This window comes from Ictalurus furcatus, chromosome 2, assembly GCF_023375685.1.
Source record: "Ictalurus furcatus strain D&B chromosome 2, Billie_1.0, whole genome shotgun sequence".
In the NCBI taxonomy this organism is placed as follows: domain Eukaryota; kingdom Metazoa; phylum Chordata; class Actinopteri; order Siluriformes; family Ictaluridae; genus Ictalurus; species Ictalurus furcatus.
This window is the reverse complement of record NC_071256.1, coordinates 18,531,131-18,549,154: the sequence shown is the minus strand read 5'-3', so window position 1 is coordinate 18,549,154 and position 18,024 is coordinate 18,531,131. Positions and strand designations below refer to the sequence as shown.

At 40.3% G+C, this 18,024-nt stretch overlaps 1 protein-coding gene across 4 annotated transcripts in view; it reads right to left on the bottom strand.

Moving 5' to 3' along the window:
• rbfox1 (RNA binding fox-1 homolog 1) overlaps nt 1-18,024 on the bottom strand; it is a 60,638-nt gene that overhangs the window by 34,876 nt on the left and 7,738 nt on the right. For 3 of the 4 annotated variants that reach the window (XM_053651866.1, XM_053651875.1, XM_053651893.1), the window contains 5 exons: nt 6,528-6,671; nt 4,801-4,854; nt 3,250-3,342; nt 1,515-1,575; nt 506-559 (listed from right to left, as the gene is read on the bottom strand). In XM_053651866.1, the coding sequence (XP_053507841.1) occupies nt 506-559; nt 1,515-1,575; nt 3,250-3,342; nt 4,801-4,854; nt 6,528-6,671 (406 nt within the window). The remainder of the gene's footprint in view (nt 1-505; nt 560-1,514; nt 1,576-3,249; nt 3,343-4,800; nt 4,855-6,527; nt 6,672-18,024) is intronic. The other variant, XM_053651884.1, reaches the window with a different exon arrangement.

The following is an 18,024-nucleotide window of genomic DNA, read 5'->3' as shown; positions in this document are numbered from 1 at the left end:
GCTTAGGTTTGACCCATCAGAAATGTTCAGTACAACAAGGTCTTTCTCAACACTTCTTGGTCTTCTGGAAGTACCTACACAAAGTAAAGAGATTTCTGGAACTAAAGCCCATAAACTAACTTCCTGAGATTCTGAATAGGTTCCTGCCAGAACACTGGTGGTCTCTTCTTGAAGTACGAAATTTGCCTAAGCTAATTTTCTGCAAGGTCAAAATAGACAAACCACATAAAAGTCAGGACAATGCTCAAGTCGAGTGTGAATGTACAAGGACATGTTTTCAATTAAAATGGTGTATAAAAGTGTCAAAAAAGCATGTCATTTTCATGCCCTAGACATCATACTCCATCTCTCCAGCTTCAATGCTACTATATTATATAAGGAGATTTTTTTTAGTTCTACTTTGGTGTGTTGCTGACTTTCCCATGCCTCGATTTTCCAGGAATATTATGAATGTCCACATAATGCAATACAATCAGATGGCTGTAGATCACCTCCACATGCTCACCTGCATAGAATTCTGGGCTGTAGACTGCACCTACCACAGGATTCAACTTCCAGCCTGAATAAAAAGAGAGACGAGGGATCAGACTTCAGTGATATCTGTTACTGATACTGATGATGTTAAATCATGGCTAACTGAAAGTGACAAGGCCGTAAACTGGCGGATTTTAATCGTGCAGAACAAGCGCACTCTCGAGATCATTTTGTTTGTCTCAGGCTTCATCTTACAAGCCTTTTCATTTTGAAACATACAGAATTACATATAGATTCTGTTTTGAACCACTTCATCACTTCATGCAGTATCTGTTTCTGGACTAGTCATGGCAGTGGAAATAACAGCGAGACAGACGGTAAAGAAAGCAGGCTAAATATACTTCAGACTTCATTTGCTTTAATAGAATGTTCTCACTTTCATATCACTGTGTATGAAGTGTAGATGTGCCCGCCCGCTCCCGAAGGAATTCTGACCAGCTATCGTTGTTGTCATTATCCAAGCCCACTCAACTTGTTCAGAGCCTTTTGCAAACTTGTTTGTAGACACTACATGGTGGTTCAACTCTCAAGTCATTATTGGCCTAAAAAAAATCTCCTAGACACTGCTGTAGACACCATTTCCTCCATCTAAGAAAGATGGCTCAGCTCTGTTGATGGGCATGAGCTTCCATGCTGCGTGCTCTCAGTTCCAGAATGTTTCTGAGCCTTGTTAACACCAATGCATTTAAAGAATAGGTACTATTTTTTATATTAATTGTACATTTATTGCACTGATTTATTGATATTCGTGCAGTTTGATGCATTCTATGCTGTTGTCTATCAGCGTTTAACCGCACTAATAAAAAAGCCTAAAAAATAGTGACATTTTTGCTTTAACTGAGGAAAAAAAGAATAGTCAACTACTTTCTTGAATGAGTTTGTGAAAAAGAATATTTATGCAGCTCTTATTCTATAGAAATATGTATTAAAAGAGTGTAATGCAATAACTAATTAGATGAAGCGTGAACTTGGGTTCTTACCGTTTGCATATGGGTTGACGGTCTTTTTGTTTGTCATTACTCGTGCTGTTGCATTGTTCACCTGAGCACAACGAAAGTAAAGTCAGTACAAACATCACAAGACAGGACAGCTTAAAATATTTAAGCAGTCTGCATGCATTACACTAAAAAAATGAACATAATCCGACAGTTGTCATAAGCGAGAGTTGACTTTAAACAGATCTCATTCATCAATACTAAAAAAAGGACATACAAAGCAAATAAATCAACATTTACAACAGTGTCATCATGAAGAGACTTTTCAGCATGCATCATCAAAACATAAGACCAATTTGAAAGAAAATGTGGGAATGAAAAAATGAAATCAAATAAATAAACCCACACACACACACACACACGCACACACACACACGCACACACACAAAATGCATTTAACAAACGAAATGCTTATCGCACATGAAATAACATGCAGTGGAAAGAGGGAGGAGGTTAAAGGAAAAAAAGGGAAAAATGTAAGTTTAAAAAAAAAAGAAAGAAAGGAAAACAGAAGGACAAACAAGTGAGGCATTGTGCAACATACATGAAAACTTTAGAGTAGGTTGGAATTGTTGGAAAGGAAGCAACATTTAGCATTCAAACACTCGGGCCAAGAGCCTTTTTCGTCTCATTGCAAGAATATCAAATGAAAAACAAAAAGAGAAAAGGAAAAAAAAAAAACTCAAGAAAGAAACGCATTCCAGATTGAACGACAGCTAAAAAACAGGGTGCACTGGTTAACACAATAAATGGAGTTAACAGTCGGAGTAAGATGTGCAACGAGTCAAGTCCAAGCCAATCAGTGCCTGTCACGCATCTAATAAAGTCCACGTGTACCAAGAGAAAACAGTATCAAGGAGAACGTAATAAAGTCAAAAAAAAAAAAAGATCACGTGGTTTGCAGCGCGAGATGGCAGATGGATTTCTCCACTTACCATTCGGATTTCAGCGTGTGTGTATTGGCTAGTGAGAGTTTGGTGAGGGCTCTACGGGCTACCGTAGGAGAAGAAAGGGAGGGGAGGGGATGAGAAGCAAAATATGCAATGTCTTACTAAAATGCGACAACACGTCACATCGGAAAATAAATAAATCAATAAATAAATAAATAAGGAAAGAAAGAAGTGGAGACAGTGTTGAGTGGGAAACCAGTGGTGGCGAGACTCATTGTTTCCTCGCAGTTGCATAATGCAATATCTCTCTCAAAATGTTATTTTTTCGGACTTTTTTTATTTTAAGTCAAGGACAAAGAGGCCTAAATTGGAAAAGCCAGCACCGGACCAATTAAGGGCTCCTTCTGGATGTAGGCTGCCTACGTTTGGAGTCACGGCGTATCCCCTGATCAACCTCACAATAAGGCCATGTCAGATGCAAGCGGGCCACTCGTTAATGACGTAACAACACACTGCACCCGTTAGCTTGTTAAATAAAAACGAAAGCAGATGTCAACTTTAGAGAAGGACGGATATCGAAGCGATACAACTGTCAGAGTTCAATGAGTGAGGCGAAACCAAACGGGTAAAAGGTGAGGGGGCAGGGTTTTGGGGGCAGGGAGGAGGGGGGTGTCTCACACACACATGTAAAAGAGGAATCGACGTATTAAATGAGAGTAAAGCAGACACAGAGAAAACACTGATAAAAGCAACATAGAAACAAACAAAAAAAAACAAAGATAAAAAAAAGAGTACTGTTTTTCGAGAAGGGAAATATTTGTTACATGCACCTCTATTTTACGGCCTTCTACCACCGTGCCGTGTAATTTCTCCCTCGCCCTGTCCGCATCAGCACTACTTTCGAAAGTTACGAAACCAAAACCCTGCATGCAGGTGGGAGAGGGGGGAAAACAACATGCACATCATTAATTCAGTCAGAAAAAACGATCACGAGGACCAAACAAAAAAACGATAAGAGTAATAAAAAAAACAACCCTTTGAGCTCTACCTCACTGCCATTCTCTTACACATTACTGCTGCTGCTGCTTTTACAGACCTCCCTGCTCCTTTTTATTTGCCCCTGCGCCATGCAAGCATCAACACGGGCAACCATTAAGCCAAAGGCATGAACAGTAATTTACCAGTTCAGTTAGAACCTCTAAAGAAAACAATAAAAAAAAGAACAAAAAAAACAACAACGAAACATTATCTAAAGTCATGATAGCTATACCTTTAATAGTTAAATATACTAATAAAAATGTTACGTTTTCTTTCCCGTCTGATAATTCATATTCAAATAAATAAATCAATGTTCACAGAAATGGCATAATGTTAAAACATAAAATAAAAAAAACCCAAATCACAGCGAATTCGGTATTTCATTAGGAAACGTACGTTACGACGTAGAGAAAGAGTGAGTGATCAAACTGAACTTAGAACAAATCATTTCAACACAATCTCATGGCAAATTTTAAGGAATTACAACTAATGAATGCGACTAACCCTGTCCGTTTTCTTATAGTGCATTCACATGTAATATGTCAGAAATGCAGCAAATTACAAACCAGTTACAAACTCGGGGGAATTCTCTGCTCGTATCTGTCAAAATTGGTACAAATTCGAACAAACTGAATTGGAAGGATTTAGCTGTATGGTTGTACAATAAGGTCAAAACACAAGCCCCACCCCTAACCTTTGTATATTTTCATATGAAATGGTTCACGATTAGGAGTCTGAAAGTGTGAAAAACCAATAAAGGATGTTGACATATATATTACCTAACTGTTAGCTCATGCTGCCATTGCATTACCATAGAAACGACTCATATATCATTACTCCGGCATGTGGTGGTGAATGCACCATTTAACCCCAACCTCTCATCACGTTTCAAGTATTAATTCTTAAAAATTTGCGATCGTGAGATTGCATTAACAATTTAAATGATGTATTTGACTGCTCAGCCTCTTAATTCAAAAAAGGGATAACTATTATGACGATTATAACTAATATAATTATTGTGTAACATGAGTGGCAAGCGTGAATCTGGGCTTGCACAGGGAGTTAACAGCAGATCTACAGCAGCTTTTGTGAACTTTTTGCAAAAATGTTTCTCCAACAATAGCTTGTGCATTAAAATAAAGAAAGACATTGAATTAAATTGCAATCATGTTCCCGTTTTTCATAAATTAATCAAGCACATTAGCAACACTGTATTTGTATATAGCATAAGAAGACATTATTATTATTGTTGTTATTATTATGATTATTATTATTATTATTATAACTACTGTATATTATACTGTTATTGAAAGCATGCAAAGGAAACAGATTCTAATACATACCTTAGAACCCCTCTCATTAAAAATGATTTCAACATCTAAGATTTTACCAAATTGCTGAAAGAAAACAAAAACAAAAAAAAACAAATGATCAGAAATTTTTTCATCACTTATTCGTCACTTATGGTCACCATTCATATTGATGAACACCATTAATGCTAGCCAGCTAGCTAACATGGGCTAACCTGACAGGTTGTTTGGGATTTTTTTTAGTAATAGGTCAACTCACAATTTTCACTCCTAATGCTAGCTATGTAGCTAACATGAGATATCTGCGAGCGTGTCCATATTCCCCAGATTTATATGGCACATAATGAACACACAGTGATTTAAAGCTGGAGTTAGACTTCAGCATAAGTGAGAACTGGGACACGTTCATCCTTTTATGACTGTTTACTGTGTTTTATAGGCTACAATATGGTATTTCTTCAGTTTAGTGTATACATTTCACTATTGTTCATAGAGTTGTCCATGTAGTTGAACTGTATGAATGTATGAATGGAGACTAACAGCTATTTTAGAGCAGCACAAATGAGGGTTCAAAATGTATAACCTAGTTCATTTTCCAAGTTCATAACTTTCATAAATTTCAAGTGTGGATGAAGGATGTGTGGATGATGTGGATGAAGGATTTTAAACTAATGTATGTTGTTATTCATTTAAATGTGTCTTTGGTGTTAAAAGTTAAGTTAATAATGTTAACAGGTCCCTGAGAAAAGGAGTCCTGACTGAGTCCCTTTTGCTAGCTGGTTACCATTTTGCTAGTCATGTTCACCACTAACACTAAGCAGCTAGAAAAGATCTGACAGGATTTCTAAGGATTTTAAGTAATAGTCAAATTCACAAATTTTCACTCCCAATGCTATCAAGCTAGCTAACATGAGCTAGGATTTCTGAGAGGATTTTTAAACCATATTCATGAATTCTCATAATCTTCACCATTTACAGTAGCCAGCTGGCTAAGAAATGTTAATCTGACACAAATCTTTCACAATGGTCATCACCAACTCTAGCCAGCAAGCAAAGATGCACTAATCTGATAACATTTCTAAGGATTTTTTAAATGATAGGCCAATTCCAAGTGCAAGTTAGCTAGCTAACATGACAGGATGTCTGAGAGGATTTTGATGTAATATTCACAAATTTTCAATGCTAAGGATAAATCTTAAATGCTAATGCTAGCAAGCTAGTTAACAGAGCTTACCTGACAAGATTTCTAAGATAATTTTTATTAATGTTTACAATATTCCCTAGTAATGCTAGCTACATGGATAATAAGCTATTGTGACAGGACATTTAGGATAATTTTCCTTATTAATCTCAAAGGTGAACATAATGAAATCAAAATAATGCTAAGCAAACTCATGTACTTGCTATCTCTTCATTTACTCAAAAAATCTTAAGAGTTTATTGCTTAAGAACTATTTATTAAATATATATATAGTGAGTTAGATTCCTGATGAATTTTCTTAAATGTGAGTTGAAAAATTCACATTAAAAACAGGACGCTTTGCTAATATTATTCTGAAAGTGTCGCCAGCGTAGCTTATCTCAGGCCAAAAGGCTCGAAACACTTAATATCGGGTGCATTTTCACAGTGTCATTCTGAATAAGCCTGTGCATCTGTGCCGGTGCTCGATGTCATGCTAGCATAACCTCGAGCGCAGTAAACAGATGTACTCTAACACCCGAGCTGAGATGGTGAGAGCGGGGAAAAAGCAGGTACTCACGCCGAACATTTGCCTGAGGTCTGGATCTCTGAACCTGAAGGGAATGTTAGAGACGTGGAGCCGCTTCGGCTGCGTCTTGTTTTCCGTGGTTTCGGAGGACTGTGTCTGTTGCTGGCTGTCTGTCTGTGCTGCATCGTCTGTCTGCTGTAAAGGAAAAGGATAGATGGAGAAATAGGTAAAAAAAAAGAGAGAGAGCGAGAGAGAGAGAATGAAAGAAGGGAGGAGAACAGTTAGGTATAAGAATGTAATGCATGTATTTCACTGTAAAACTCAACAAAAAAGGCTGTCTTGTTGGTTTCCCAAAAGCTCTACAGTAACTTTGTGTTTTTGTGAAAAGGAAATCGTATGTCATAGGTTTATACCTATGACCTCCAAGGGTTCACACTGAAGGCATAAATAACCCCAATAATGAAATTGTTGAATGAAATGAAAACCCCAATTGTTCCTCTGGATGAACCTTTAAAGCTTCCAAAAAAGAATGTAAAGAAGCCTTGAAGAGCCAATGAAGAGTGCAAGTGTTCTAATGGTTCTTGCTGTCTAAAGGGGTTCTATGTGGAATTCCCGGTGAACCTCTTAGGATCTACAGAATCTAAGAACTATTTAAGAACTCCTAAAGAACTTGTGAAGTGTTCTTTAGATGATTCTTGGTTCCAGATTTCTAAAAGTGTTCTACTTGGAACCTTTTCTGAAAGGGAAGGTTCTTCACAGAATATTTTAAGGGTCCTCCTTCAGAGAAAGTGAAGGGACTAATCCAAAGAACCTTTCAGCTTCTTTAGATGGTTTAAGGGTTCTATTTTTCTAAATGGGTCTAATTTTCTGAAAGGGAATCCCTGTGTTCTACATAAAACCTTTAACTATTCATGACAGAAAATAAGGGACAACCTTAAGAACCCTTTAGGGTTCTACTGGGAACTTTTTTGTGTTTTTTTTTTTTAAAGGACAAAAAAGTACCCCCAAGAATCCGTGAAGAGTACATGGATTCCCCAAGTGTTCTTTAGATAGTTAACAGTTCTAGGTTTCTAAAAGGGGTTCTATTAGGAACTTTTTCTACAAGGGATGCTCTGTGTTCTAGGGTCCTACATGAAACCTTTTAAGGGTTTATGAGAGAAATTGAAAGGGACAAACCGAAGAACCTTGTCGGCTGCAAGGTGGAACCTTTTTGTTTTTTAATGGACAAGTACAAAACTTCTCTCAACTATCCAAGGAACATTTTCTGAAATAAAAACTTGCATTATGGTGCCAGGTAGAACCTTGTCGTGCACCAATGGACTTTTGCACATAGGAGGACTAATGGAGTGCTTGTGAAAGTAATGGCACCCACCACCAGTAGCACTGCAAAATATCAGTAGTGTGTGCACTTGGACAAATTCATTCAGACCCGAAATGTGTAAAATGATATTTCCGAAAAATTGAGACTTTTTAAAGTCAACCTGCGTCATGTGCACTGTATTATAAGGCCATAGTTGCTCAGCCTGTCTCTCCGTGACGTCCTTTGGAGCCTCGGCTCTGTCTCAGCAACAACCAGGCGAGTGGAAGCTTCTTTCTAGCCACCTGCTCCTAATTTCTGTTCTATATGGAAAACATATGTGGATCTCTCACACACACACACACACACACACACACACACACACACACAAACATGCACATGCACTGGTGTCTGATGGCTCATACTATAGCAGTGTGTGAGAGGAGGTTGGGGTGTAAAAAAAGGCTATATGTAAAAAGTGACATGGCTGCCTTCTCCGTCTCGCTCTCTCTATTTCTTTCTGTTCTCTCCTCTTCTTCCACGGCTGACTGACGGCCAGTTCTCTGTGCCTATCTCCATCTGAGCCAGGCGTCATGCCTGTGTGTAGTGTATGTGATGGGCTTTAAATGTGTGTGTGGGCTTTATGTTTCTGAGATACTGCCTTAGCTGGAGAGAATTTCTGCAGTTAGCCTTTTTTTCTTCTTGTGTGTGTGTATGTGTATGTGTGTGTATAATATGCGCATATGTTTATTTTTCTTACTACTGTCTCATTAAACAGGAGGGGAAGCTTAGCTCAGCTCGTCTCGGCTCGGGCAGCGCCTGGAGGTATTTTTAAATCTCAAAGAAGACTGCAATCATTGTGGCATCCTTTGCCCAGTCCTTAAAGACATCCTGTCCTCAACTGTCCTGCTGTCCTCACGCCCAGCATGAGCATGCTTTCAAAACAGCATTTTTACCTCAAATTATGTCATTTTACATCGTCCAAATAATGCATCAACTACTATAACAACTGAATAATCAAAGTGTGATGAAGTGGATTCGCTGATACTGTCCCAAAGCATTTTAGTTCCCATCACTAACAGTATTTGAACAATCGCAGAATGATATGTTGTACTTTTTATACGTTTATAGTTACATTTAACATTATGGAACAGTCACTCCCTCACCAACCTCTCTTGAAGTTAATAAGACAAAACTGTTACTGAGAAACCACAAAGTTTCTGTAAAACCTGACTGTTAAAAAGTGCCAACACTGGAGACTCTTTCCATCCATAAATGTTAAATCAAACTCTCGCTACAGAAAACTTCACCAAATCAACAAATATTTAATCCGTTTATAAGAAGCGTGTGCCGCACAAGTTCCCTGTGAACGAGCTATAGAACCGATAACGTATTAGAACGAGCGCATTAATATAAATATAAACCTGCACCACTCTTCAGGGCTGCTGTTGTACACCTTCTGACCAATCACAATGCAGAATTTGGTTTGGCTGGTCAAATGGTTTCCTGTTCACTATACTGTACATGACCACTACATAGGATTTAACATAATGATGTGTATTTGTTTTGTATTGAATTAGATAATTGATTAAAAAAAAAAAGTCACCTAGACACGAGATGTTTTGTTCATCAACACGTTTTATGAAGGTGTGTGTGTGTGAGTTTGTATGTGTGTGTGTGTGTAATAAACTTGCACCTAAGTGAGTGTTTTATGTCTTTAGTACGTCTTCAAATAGGTGTGTTATCATCACAGGAAGTGCTCTGGGCTATTCCATCAGCAGCATCGCATATTAAGGATGGAACGAGATTAAAAAAAAAAGAAGGAAGATGACACCCCGCTGATCTGAACACGTACATCAACAACACAAATGCCGCAAGCTACAACAACAAGAAGTAGACAGAGACGTAAAGAATCGCTCCGGTAGTCTTTCAAGACACGAACGGCCTTGGGAAAAAAAAAATCAAAACAGTATTGTGTGATATTACATGTCATAAAGAAAATCACGCCCACTCCTCGAGAAACAACAGCACGCAATCCACTAAAGCACAGCAGTAAAGTATCACGTGTAAAAGTGACAGAGTGTTACTGCGTTGGTCAAATTGAAACGGCTTGATTGCGTGGGGCTTCATTTTTAATGATCAGCCTGCAGAAATGACACACTGGTGAGATTATAATCGGAAATGAGCACGTTCTGTTTTATAATAGCAATAAAGCTGAGGGGACGGGGGCGTGGCTCTTTAGCTGAACTTCCTAACGTCACTTGATCATGATCGAAGACGCATGGTTTTACCTCTCAAAGTGCACAAGGAAAGTTTTTGTTTCACACTGCAAAAATAAAATGTTGAACATTTCACAAAGTTGAGTTAACAAATCCACTTCACTAACGATTTCTCTGAACAACACGTTTACACACCGTTTGAAAAATAAATGCTTCTTTGGTTGTCTTAAAGGAAATACTGTGCTAAAGAATTAATAAAGAGATGTTTTACTAAAAATCTTTTTCAACACAGAATACCTGAGGAAGGAAGGATGTAAAGAAATAAAGGAAGAAAAAATAGAAAAGGACAGAAGAACCTTCTTCCAGGACAGAGTGACACAGATGGGGGTAAAGAGAGAGATATGGAGGTGTGGAGAGAGAAACAAAGGTGTGGAGAGATATGGATGTGTAGAGAGAGACACAGGTGTAGAAAGACAGATGGAGGTATGGAGAGAGAAATGGAGGTGTGGAGAGAGATGGACATAAAGAGAGAGATGGAGGTATAGAGAGAGATGGAGGTCTGGAGAGAGATTTACATAAAGAGAGATGGAGGTATAGAGAGAGATGGACATAAAGAGAGAGATGGAGGTGTAGAGAGAGATTGAGGTGTGGAGAGAGAGACAGAGGTGTAGAAAGAGTGACAGAGGCGTGGAGAGAGATGCATGTGTAGAGAGAAAAATGGAGGTTTGAAGAGAGTGATGGATGTGTAGAGAGAGAAATAGAGGTGTGGAGAGAGAGATGGAGGTGTGGAGAGAGAGATGGACATAAAGAAAGAGAGATGGAGGTATAGAGAGATGGATGTGTGTAGAGAGATGGATGTAAAGAGAGAGATGGAGGTGTCGAGAGAGATGGAGGTATATATAGAGATGGACATAAAGAGAGAGCTGGAGGTGTAGAGAGAGATGGTTGTGTAGAGAGTAATGGAAGTGTGGAGCGAGAGATGGACATAAAGAGAGAGATGGAGATGTAGAGAGAGAAACAGACATAAAAATAGACAGATGGAGTTGTCTGGAAATGGAGAATGGGAGGTCCTTCTTTCTTTTTCTTGTTTGCCAACTGTTACCTATTTCATTTAATGAAAAACGACACATAATGCCTTTTATCCACTTATAGTTACAATGCAAAGTTCTGCAAAACAATGTCTCCGTTAAAGCAGCTATAAACAGTCACTCCCTCACCAGCCTCTCTCTTTGTCTCTGTTTTTAAGGGATAAAAAACCCACAGCTTGTCATGTTAGTGAGAAAGCGCATGTGTAGTCTCATCATCAGTGTCCATCAGCATCATCAGCATCATCAGTGTCCATCAGCACAATCAGCACCATCAGCACAATCAGCACCATCAGTGCCATCAGCATCATCAGTACCATCAGCACAATCAGCACCATCAGTGTCCATCAGCATCATCAGTACCATCAGTGTCCATCAGCACCATCAGTGTCCAACAGCATTATCAGTGTCCATCAGCACCATCAGCACAATCAGCACCATCAGTGTCCATCAGCATTAACAGTGTCCATCAGCACCATCAGCACAATCAGCACCATCAGTGTCCATCAGCACCATCAGCATCATCAGTGCCATCAGTGTCCATCAGCATCATCAGTACTATCAGTGTCCATCAGCACCATCAGTGTCCATCAGCATCATCAGTGTCCATCAGCACCATCAGCACAATCAGCACCATCAGTGTCCATCAGCACCATCAGTGCCATCAGTGTCCATCAGCATCATCAGTACCATCAGTGTCCAGCAGCACCATCAGTGTCCATCAGCATCATCAGTGTCCATCAGCACAATCAGCACCATCAGTGACCATCAGCACCAACAGCATCATCAGTGCCATAAGTGTCCATCAGCACAATCAGCACCATCAGTGTCCAGCAGCATCATCAGTGCCATCAGTGTCCATCAGCATCATCAGTACCATCAGTGTCCATCAGCATCATCAGTACCATCAGTGTCCTTCAGCACCATCAGTGTCCATCAGCATCACCAATACCATCAGTGTCCATCAGCATCATCAGTACCATCAGCACCATCAGCATCATCAGTACCATCAGTGTCCATCAGCACCATCAGCATCATCAGTGTCCATCAGCATCATCAGCACCATCAGTGTCCATGAGCATCATCAGCACCATCAGCATCATCAGTGTCCATCAGCATCATTAGCACCATTAGTGTCCATCAGCATCATCAGCATCATCACCACCATCAGTGTCCATCAGCATCATAAGCACCATCAGCATCATCACTGTCCATCAGCATCACCAATACCATCAGTGTCCATCAGCATCATCAGCACCACCAGTGTCCATCAGCATCATCAGCACCATCAGCATCATCAGTGTCCATCAACACCATCAGTGTCCATAAGCACCATCAGTGTCCATCAGCACCATCAGCATCCATCAGCATCATCAGCAACATCAGTGTCCATCAGCACCATCAGCATTATCAGCACCATCAATGTCCATCAGTAGCATCAGTGCCTATCACACCATCAGTGTCCATCACATCATCAGTGTCCATCACACCATCAGCATAATCAGTGTCCATCAGCACCATCAGCATCATCAGTGCCATCAGTGTCCATAAGCATCATCGATCCCGTCAGCATCATCAGCACCATCAGTGTCCATCAGCATCACCAGTACCATCAGTGTCCATCAGCATCATCAGCACCATCAGTGTCCATCAGCACCATCAGCGTCCATCAGCACCATCAGCATTATCAGCACCATCAGTGTCTATCAGCACCATCAGTGTCCATCAGCACCATCAGCATTATCAGCACCATCAGCATTATCAGCACCATCAGTGTCTATCAGCATCATCAATGTCCATCAGCATCATCAGTACCATCAGTGTCCATCAGCACCATCAGTGTCCATCAGCATCATCAGTGTCCATCAGCACCATCAGCATCATCAGTGTCCATCAGCACCATCAGTATCCATCAGCACCATCAGCATCATCAGTGTCCATCAGCATCATCAGTGTCCATCAGCACAATCAGCACCATCAGTGTCCATCAGCATCATCAGTGCCATCAGTGTCCATCAGCATCATCAGTACCATCAGTGTCCAGCAACACCATCAGTGTCCATCAGCATCATCAGTGTCCATCAGCACAATCAGCACAATCAGCACCATCAGTGACCATCAGCATCATCAGTGCCATCAGCACAATCAGCGCAATCAGCACCATCAGCACAATCAGTGTCCAGCAGCATCATCAGTGCCATCAGTGTCCATCAGCATCATCAGTACCATCAGTGTCCATCAGCATCATCAGTACCATCAGTGTCCATCAGCATCATCAGTACCATCAGCGTCCATCAGCACCATCAGTGTCCATCAGCATCACCAGTACCATCAGTGTCCATCAGCATCATCAGTACCATCAGCATCATCAGTACCATCAGTGTCCATCAGCACCATCAGCATCATCAGTGTCCATCAGCACCATAAGTGTCCATCAGCATCATCAGCACCATCAGTGTCCATGAGCATCATCAGCACCATCAGCATCATCAGTGTCCATCAGCATCATTAGCACCATTAGTGTCCATCAGCATCATCACCACCATCAGTGTCCATCAGCATCATAAGCACCATCAGCATCATCATTGTCCATCAGCATCACCAATACCATCAGTGTCCATCAGCATCATCAGCACCATCAGCATCATCAGTGTCCATCAACACCATCAGTGTCCATAAGCACCATCAGTGTCCATCAGCACCATCAGTGTCCATCAGCATCATCAGCACCATCAGTGTCCATCAGCACCATCAGCATTATCAGCACCATCAATGTCCATCAGCAGCATCAGTGCCCATCACACCATCAGTGCCCATCACACCATCAGTGTCCATCACATAATCAGTGTCCATCAGCACCATCAGCATCATCAGTGCCATCAGTGTCCATCAGCACCATCAGTGCCATCAGTGTCCATCAGCATCATCAATCCCGTCAGCATCATCAGCACCATCAGTGTCCATCAGTATCACCAGTACCATCAGCACCATCAGCATTATCAGCACCATCAGTGTCCATCAGCACCATCAGCATTATCAGCACCATCAGTGTCTATCAGCACCATCAGTGTCCATCAGCATCATCAGTACCATCAGTGTCCATCAGCACCATCAGCACCATCAGTGTCGATCAGCATCATCAGCACCATCAGTGTCCATCAGCACCATCAGCATCATCAGTGTCCATCAGCATCATCAGTGTCCATCAGCATCATTAGTGTCCTTCAGCACCATCAGCATCATCAGTGTCCATCAGCATCATCAGTGTTCATCAGCACCATCATTGTCCTTCAGCACCATCAGCATCATCAGTGTCCATCAGCATCATCAGTGTCCATCAGCACTATCAGTGTCCATCCGCACCATCAGCACCTTCAGCATTATCAGTACTATCCAAGTCCATCAGTACTATCAGCGTCCATCAGTACCATCAGCATCATCAGCACCATCCACAGGACCTGCCTGTAGCTGAGGCCATTATTCTTTACATTACACTGGATATTTCTGTAGATGCCTGCAGCAGGACCCGAGCTGGAAGACGTCATGTCTGTTAGCGGAAATATTCCACCAGCAGATCCACAACTCACTGGGATTAAATAAACATTTCAGCCTCTCCATAATGAGTATAAAAAATGGTGCAAAAGAGCAGAAACACAGCCAGCACTGCAGCTCCAGCTCCTTCAGTCGAGTTAAACGATAAGAATATTCTGTCGTTCCTCTGTTTCTACACAATCCCGGGCTGAGTGCCAAGTTAAAACACACTGTGCGAGGATGCAGCACGCTAACAGCTGACACTCGGTGCCGCATGCCATCTGCGTAGTGCTCGTCTCCCCGCTGGCACACACTCACCGCTTCAAACAGGAAAATAAACAAACGTGAGAGAGAGAGAGACAGAGAGAGAGAGAGAGAAACATGCTCTTGCTTTCATACACTCGCTTTAGTTCACTTCAAAACACTCATCTATTAACAAATAAAAGAGTCACAGAAAAGTGAGTTCGAGTGATCAACATATAACACTGTCTCACACAAACACAGTTAACAGAAGGAAAGAATGAAAGAATGCAAGGAAGAAAAAATGAAGGAAGGAGCATAGAAGGAAGCAAAAAGGAAGGAAGGGAAGGAAATCAAGAAAGAAAGAAAGAAAAATGAAAGGAATGATGGAAGGAAAACAAGAATGAAAGAAAGAAGTAGAGAAAAAGAAAGGAAGGAAGGAATGAATAAAAAAGAAAAACAAAAAAGAAAGCAAACATGCAAGAAAGAAAGAAAAAGTAAGTAAGAAAGAAACAAGAAAGGAACAAATGAAGTAATTGAAGAAAAGAAGGAAGGAATTACAGAAAAATAAAAACAAAAAAGGAAGCAAACATGCAAGAAAGAAGAAGTAGAAATAAGAAAGGAATGTAATAAGAAAACCTAGAAAAAAAGACAGACAGACATAAAAAATGGAAGAAAAAAAGAAGGAAGAAAAAATAAAGAAAAGAAAACAAAAAATAAATGAAACATGCAAGTAAGAAAGAAGGGAAGGAAAGAAGGAAAAAGAAAGAAAAAGGAATGGAGAAAAAAGAAAGGAAGAAAGAAAGAAAATTCAACAGAAAGACTAAAAGAAAGAAAGAAAACATAACTGATGTAATTAATCAGAGAGAGAATCTTCTTATTAATTTAATTTATAAATGAATGTAAAGTGTCCTGATATAAGGAAAATAAGGGACATCAGCAGGCAGCCAATCAGAGCGCAGCGTTTTGTGAGGTCATGGTGTAATGTGGGAGTAAGTGATCTGACATGTTTCTCTGTTTCACACTTCGCTCTCTCACGCTGCAGGTGTGTGTCTTCTGCGCTTGACAGGAAACACGACTCTCGCTCTCCCAGGACGAGGATGAACGGAGGAAAGCCAACCGAGTGAGACAGCACACATACACATACACACACACACACACACACACACACACACAGACACACAGACACACAAACAGAGGGCAGAGAAACAGGCCAGTGAAGCATGGATAAAGTGAGGTAGTATGTAGGGCTGCTTACTGGACACGTAAAAGTGTGAGTACGTCAGTCGTGTCATCACGTATCGAACACGTCTGCACGCTGTAACTCTCCCGAACCAAGATCAGAAGCTGTTGATTCATTTTCTATAACAGCAGCTCTGACAGTAGTTCAGACTGTAACCTCAATCACACGTTTTTATATTCACACGCTCGTTCTAATATATCATTGTTGCTATAGTAACAGCTCAGCTCAGTGGACTAAAAAACAAAAAGTTGATATGGTGATGTTTTCTGTAACATTTATGGAGGGGGTCTCTAGTGTCAGTGCTTTGTAATAAATGGTAAATGGTCTGTACTTACATAGCGATTTTTAACCTTAGCAGTTCAACAAAGTGCTTTACACTGGTTCTCATTCACATATTCACACAAACACACACACAAACAACAGTGGTAACAGAGCTGCCATGAAGGTGCTAACTTGTCATCAGGAACAACTTGGGGTTCAGTGTCTTGCCCGAGGACACTTCGGCATGTGGAGTCATGTGGACCGGGAATCGAACCGCCTACACTACGATTAGTGGACAACCCGCTCTACCACCTGAGACCCAGCCGTAATAGTCAGAGGTACAGCTGTAGTTTTTCCAGAGGAGTTTACGCTTTGTGGTTTGTGATGCTAACATGAAAAGCAAGAAAGAAAGAAGGAAGAAAGAAAGAAGGAAAGAAAGAAAGAAAGAAAAGCAGACTAATGTACTCTACCAGGCAAAGCAAGACAGAAAGAAAGGAAGAAGAAAAGGAAGCAACAAAGAAACAAACAAAAGAAAGAAATTAAGGAAAAAAGAAAGAAAAGCAGTCTCATGTTCTCTAAGAGGCATAGAAAGAAAGAAAGAAAGAAAGAAAGAAAAGAACAACAGAAAGTAAGGAAAGTAAGAAAGAAAGAAAGAAAGAAAGAAAGAAACGCTTTCACTCAGTAATAACACACATTAAATAAATAAAGCTAAAAACACGTATAATGCCTTCCACTAATATTGGCACCCTTGGTAAATATGAGCAAAGATGGCTGTGACAAATTGTCTCAAAAAAATTGACAAAAATACTCAGCTCTAATGGATATCAAACAATTGCAAACATAACACAGGTTTATTAAAAAAAATACAAATAAATAAATTTTATATATATATAATATATATACTGGCACCCCTATGAATTCATATGAGAAAATATATGATTTAATACACCTGGGTAACTAGGAACAGGAAATTATTCAACCATGACTTCCTGTTTCACAGGGGTATAAATATGAGGTAACACATCAGCCAAATTCCCTTAGTCATTCATAACAATGGGTAAGACCAAGGAATATATCTGTGATGTGTGGCCAAAGGTTGTTGAGCTTCACAAAATGGGAAGTGGCTATAAGAAAATAGCACAAGCATTGTAAATGCCCATTTCCACCATCACAGTGATAATTAAGAAGTTCCAGTCAACTGGGAATGTTATGAATCAACCTGGAATTGGACGTGTGTCTATATTGTCTCAACACACTGTGAAGAGGACGGTTCAAGTGGCCAAAAAATCTCCAAGGATCACAGATGGAGAATTGCAGAAGTTAGTTGTGTCTTGGGGTCTGAAAGTCTCCAAAACTACAATCCAAGGTCACCTAAATCACCACAAGTTGTTTGGAAGGGTTTCAAGAAAAAAGCATCTACTCTCCAAAAACCAACTCAAGAACTCAGTCTTCAGTTTGCCAGACACTACTGGAAGTTCAAATGGGATCGGGTTCTATGGTCAGATGAAACCAAAATAGAGCTTTTTGGCAATAAACACCAGAGGTGGTTTTGGTGCACACAGGGAGGTAGCTATATGGAAAAGTACCTCATGCCCACGGTTAAATATGGAGGTGACATTTTGTTAGGATACATGGCATCATGGACTCTATCGAATATCAATAGATATTAAAT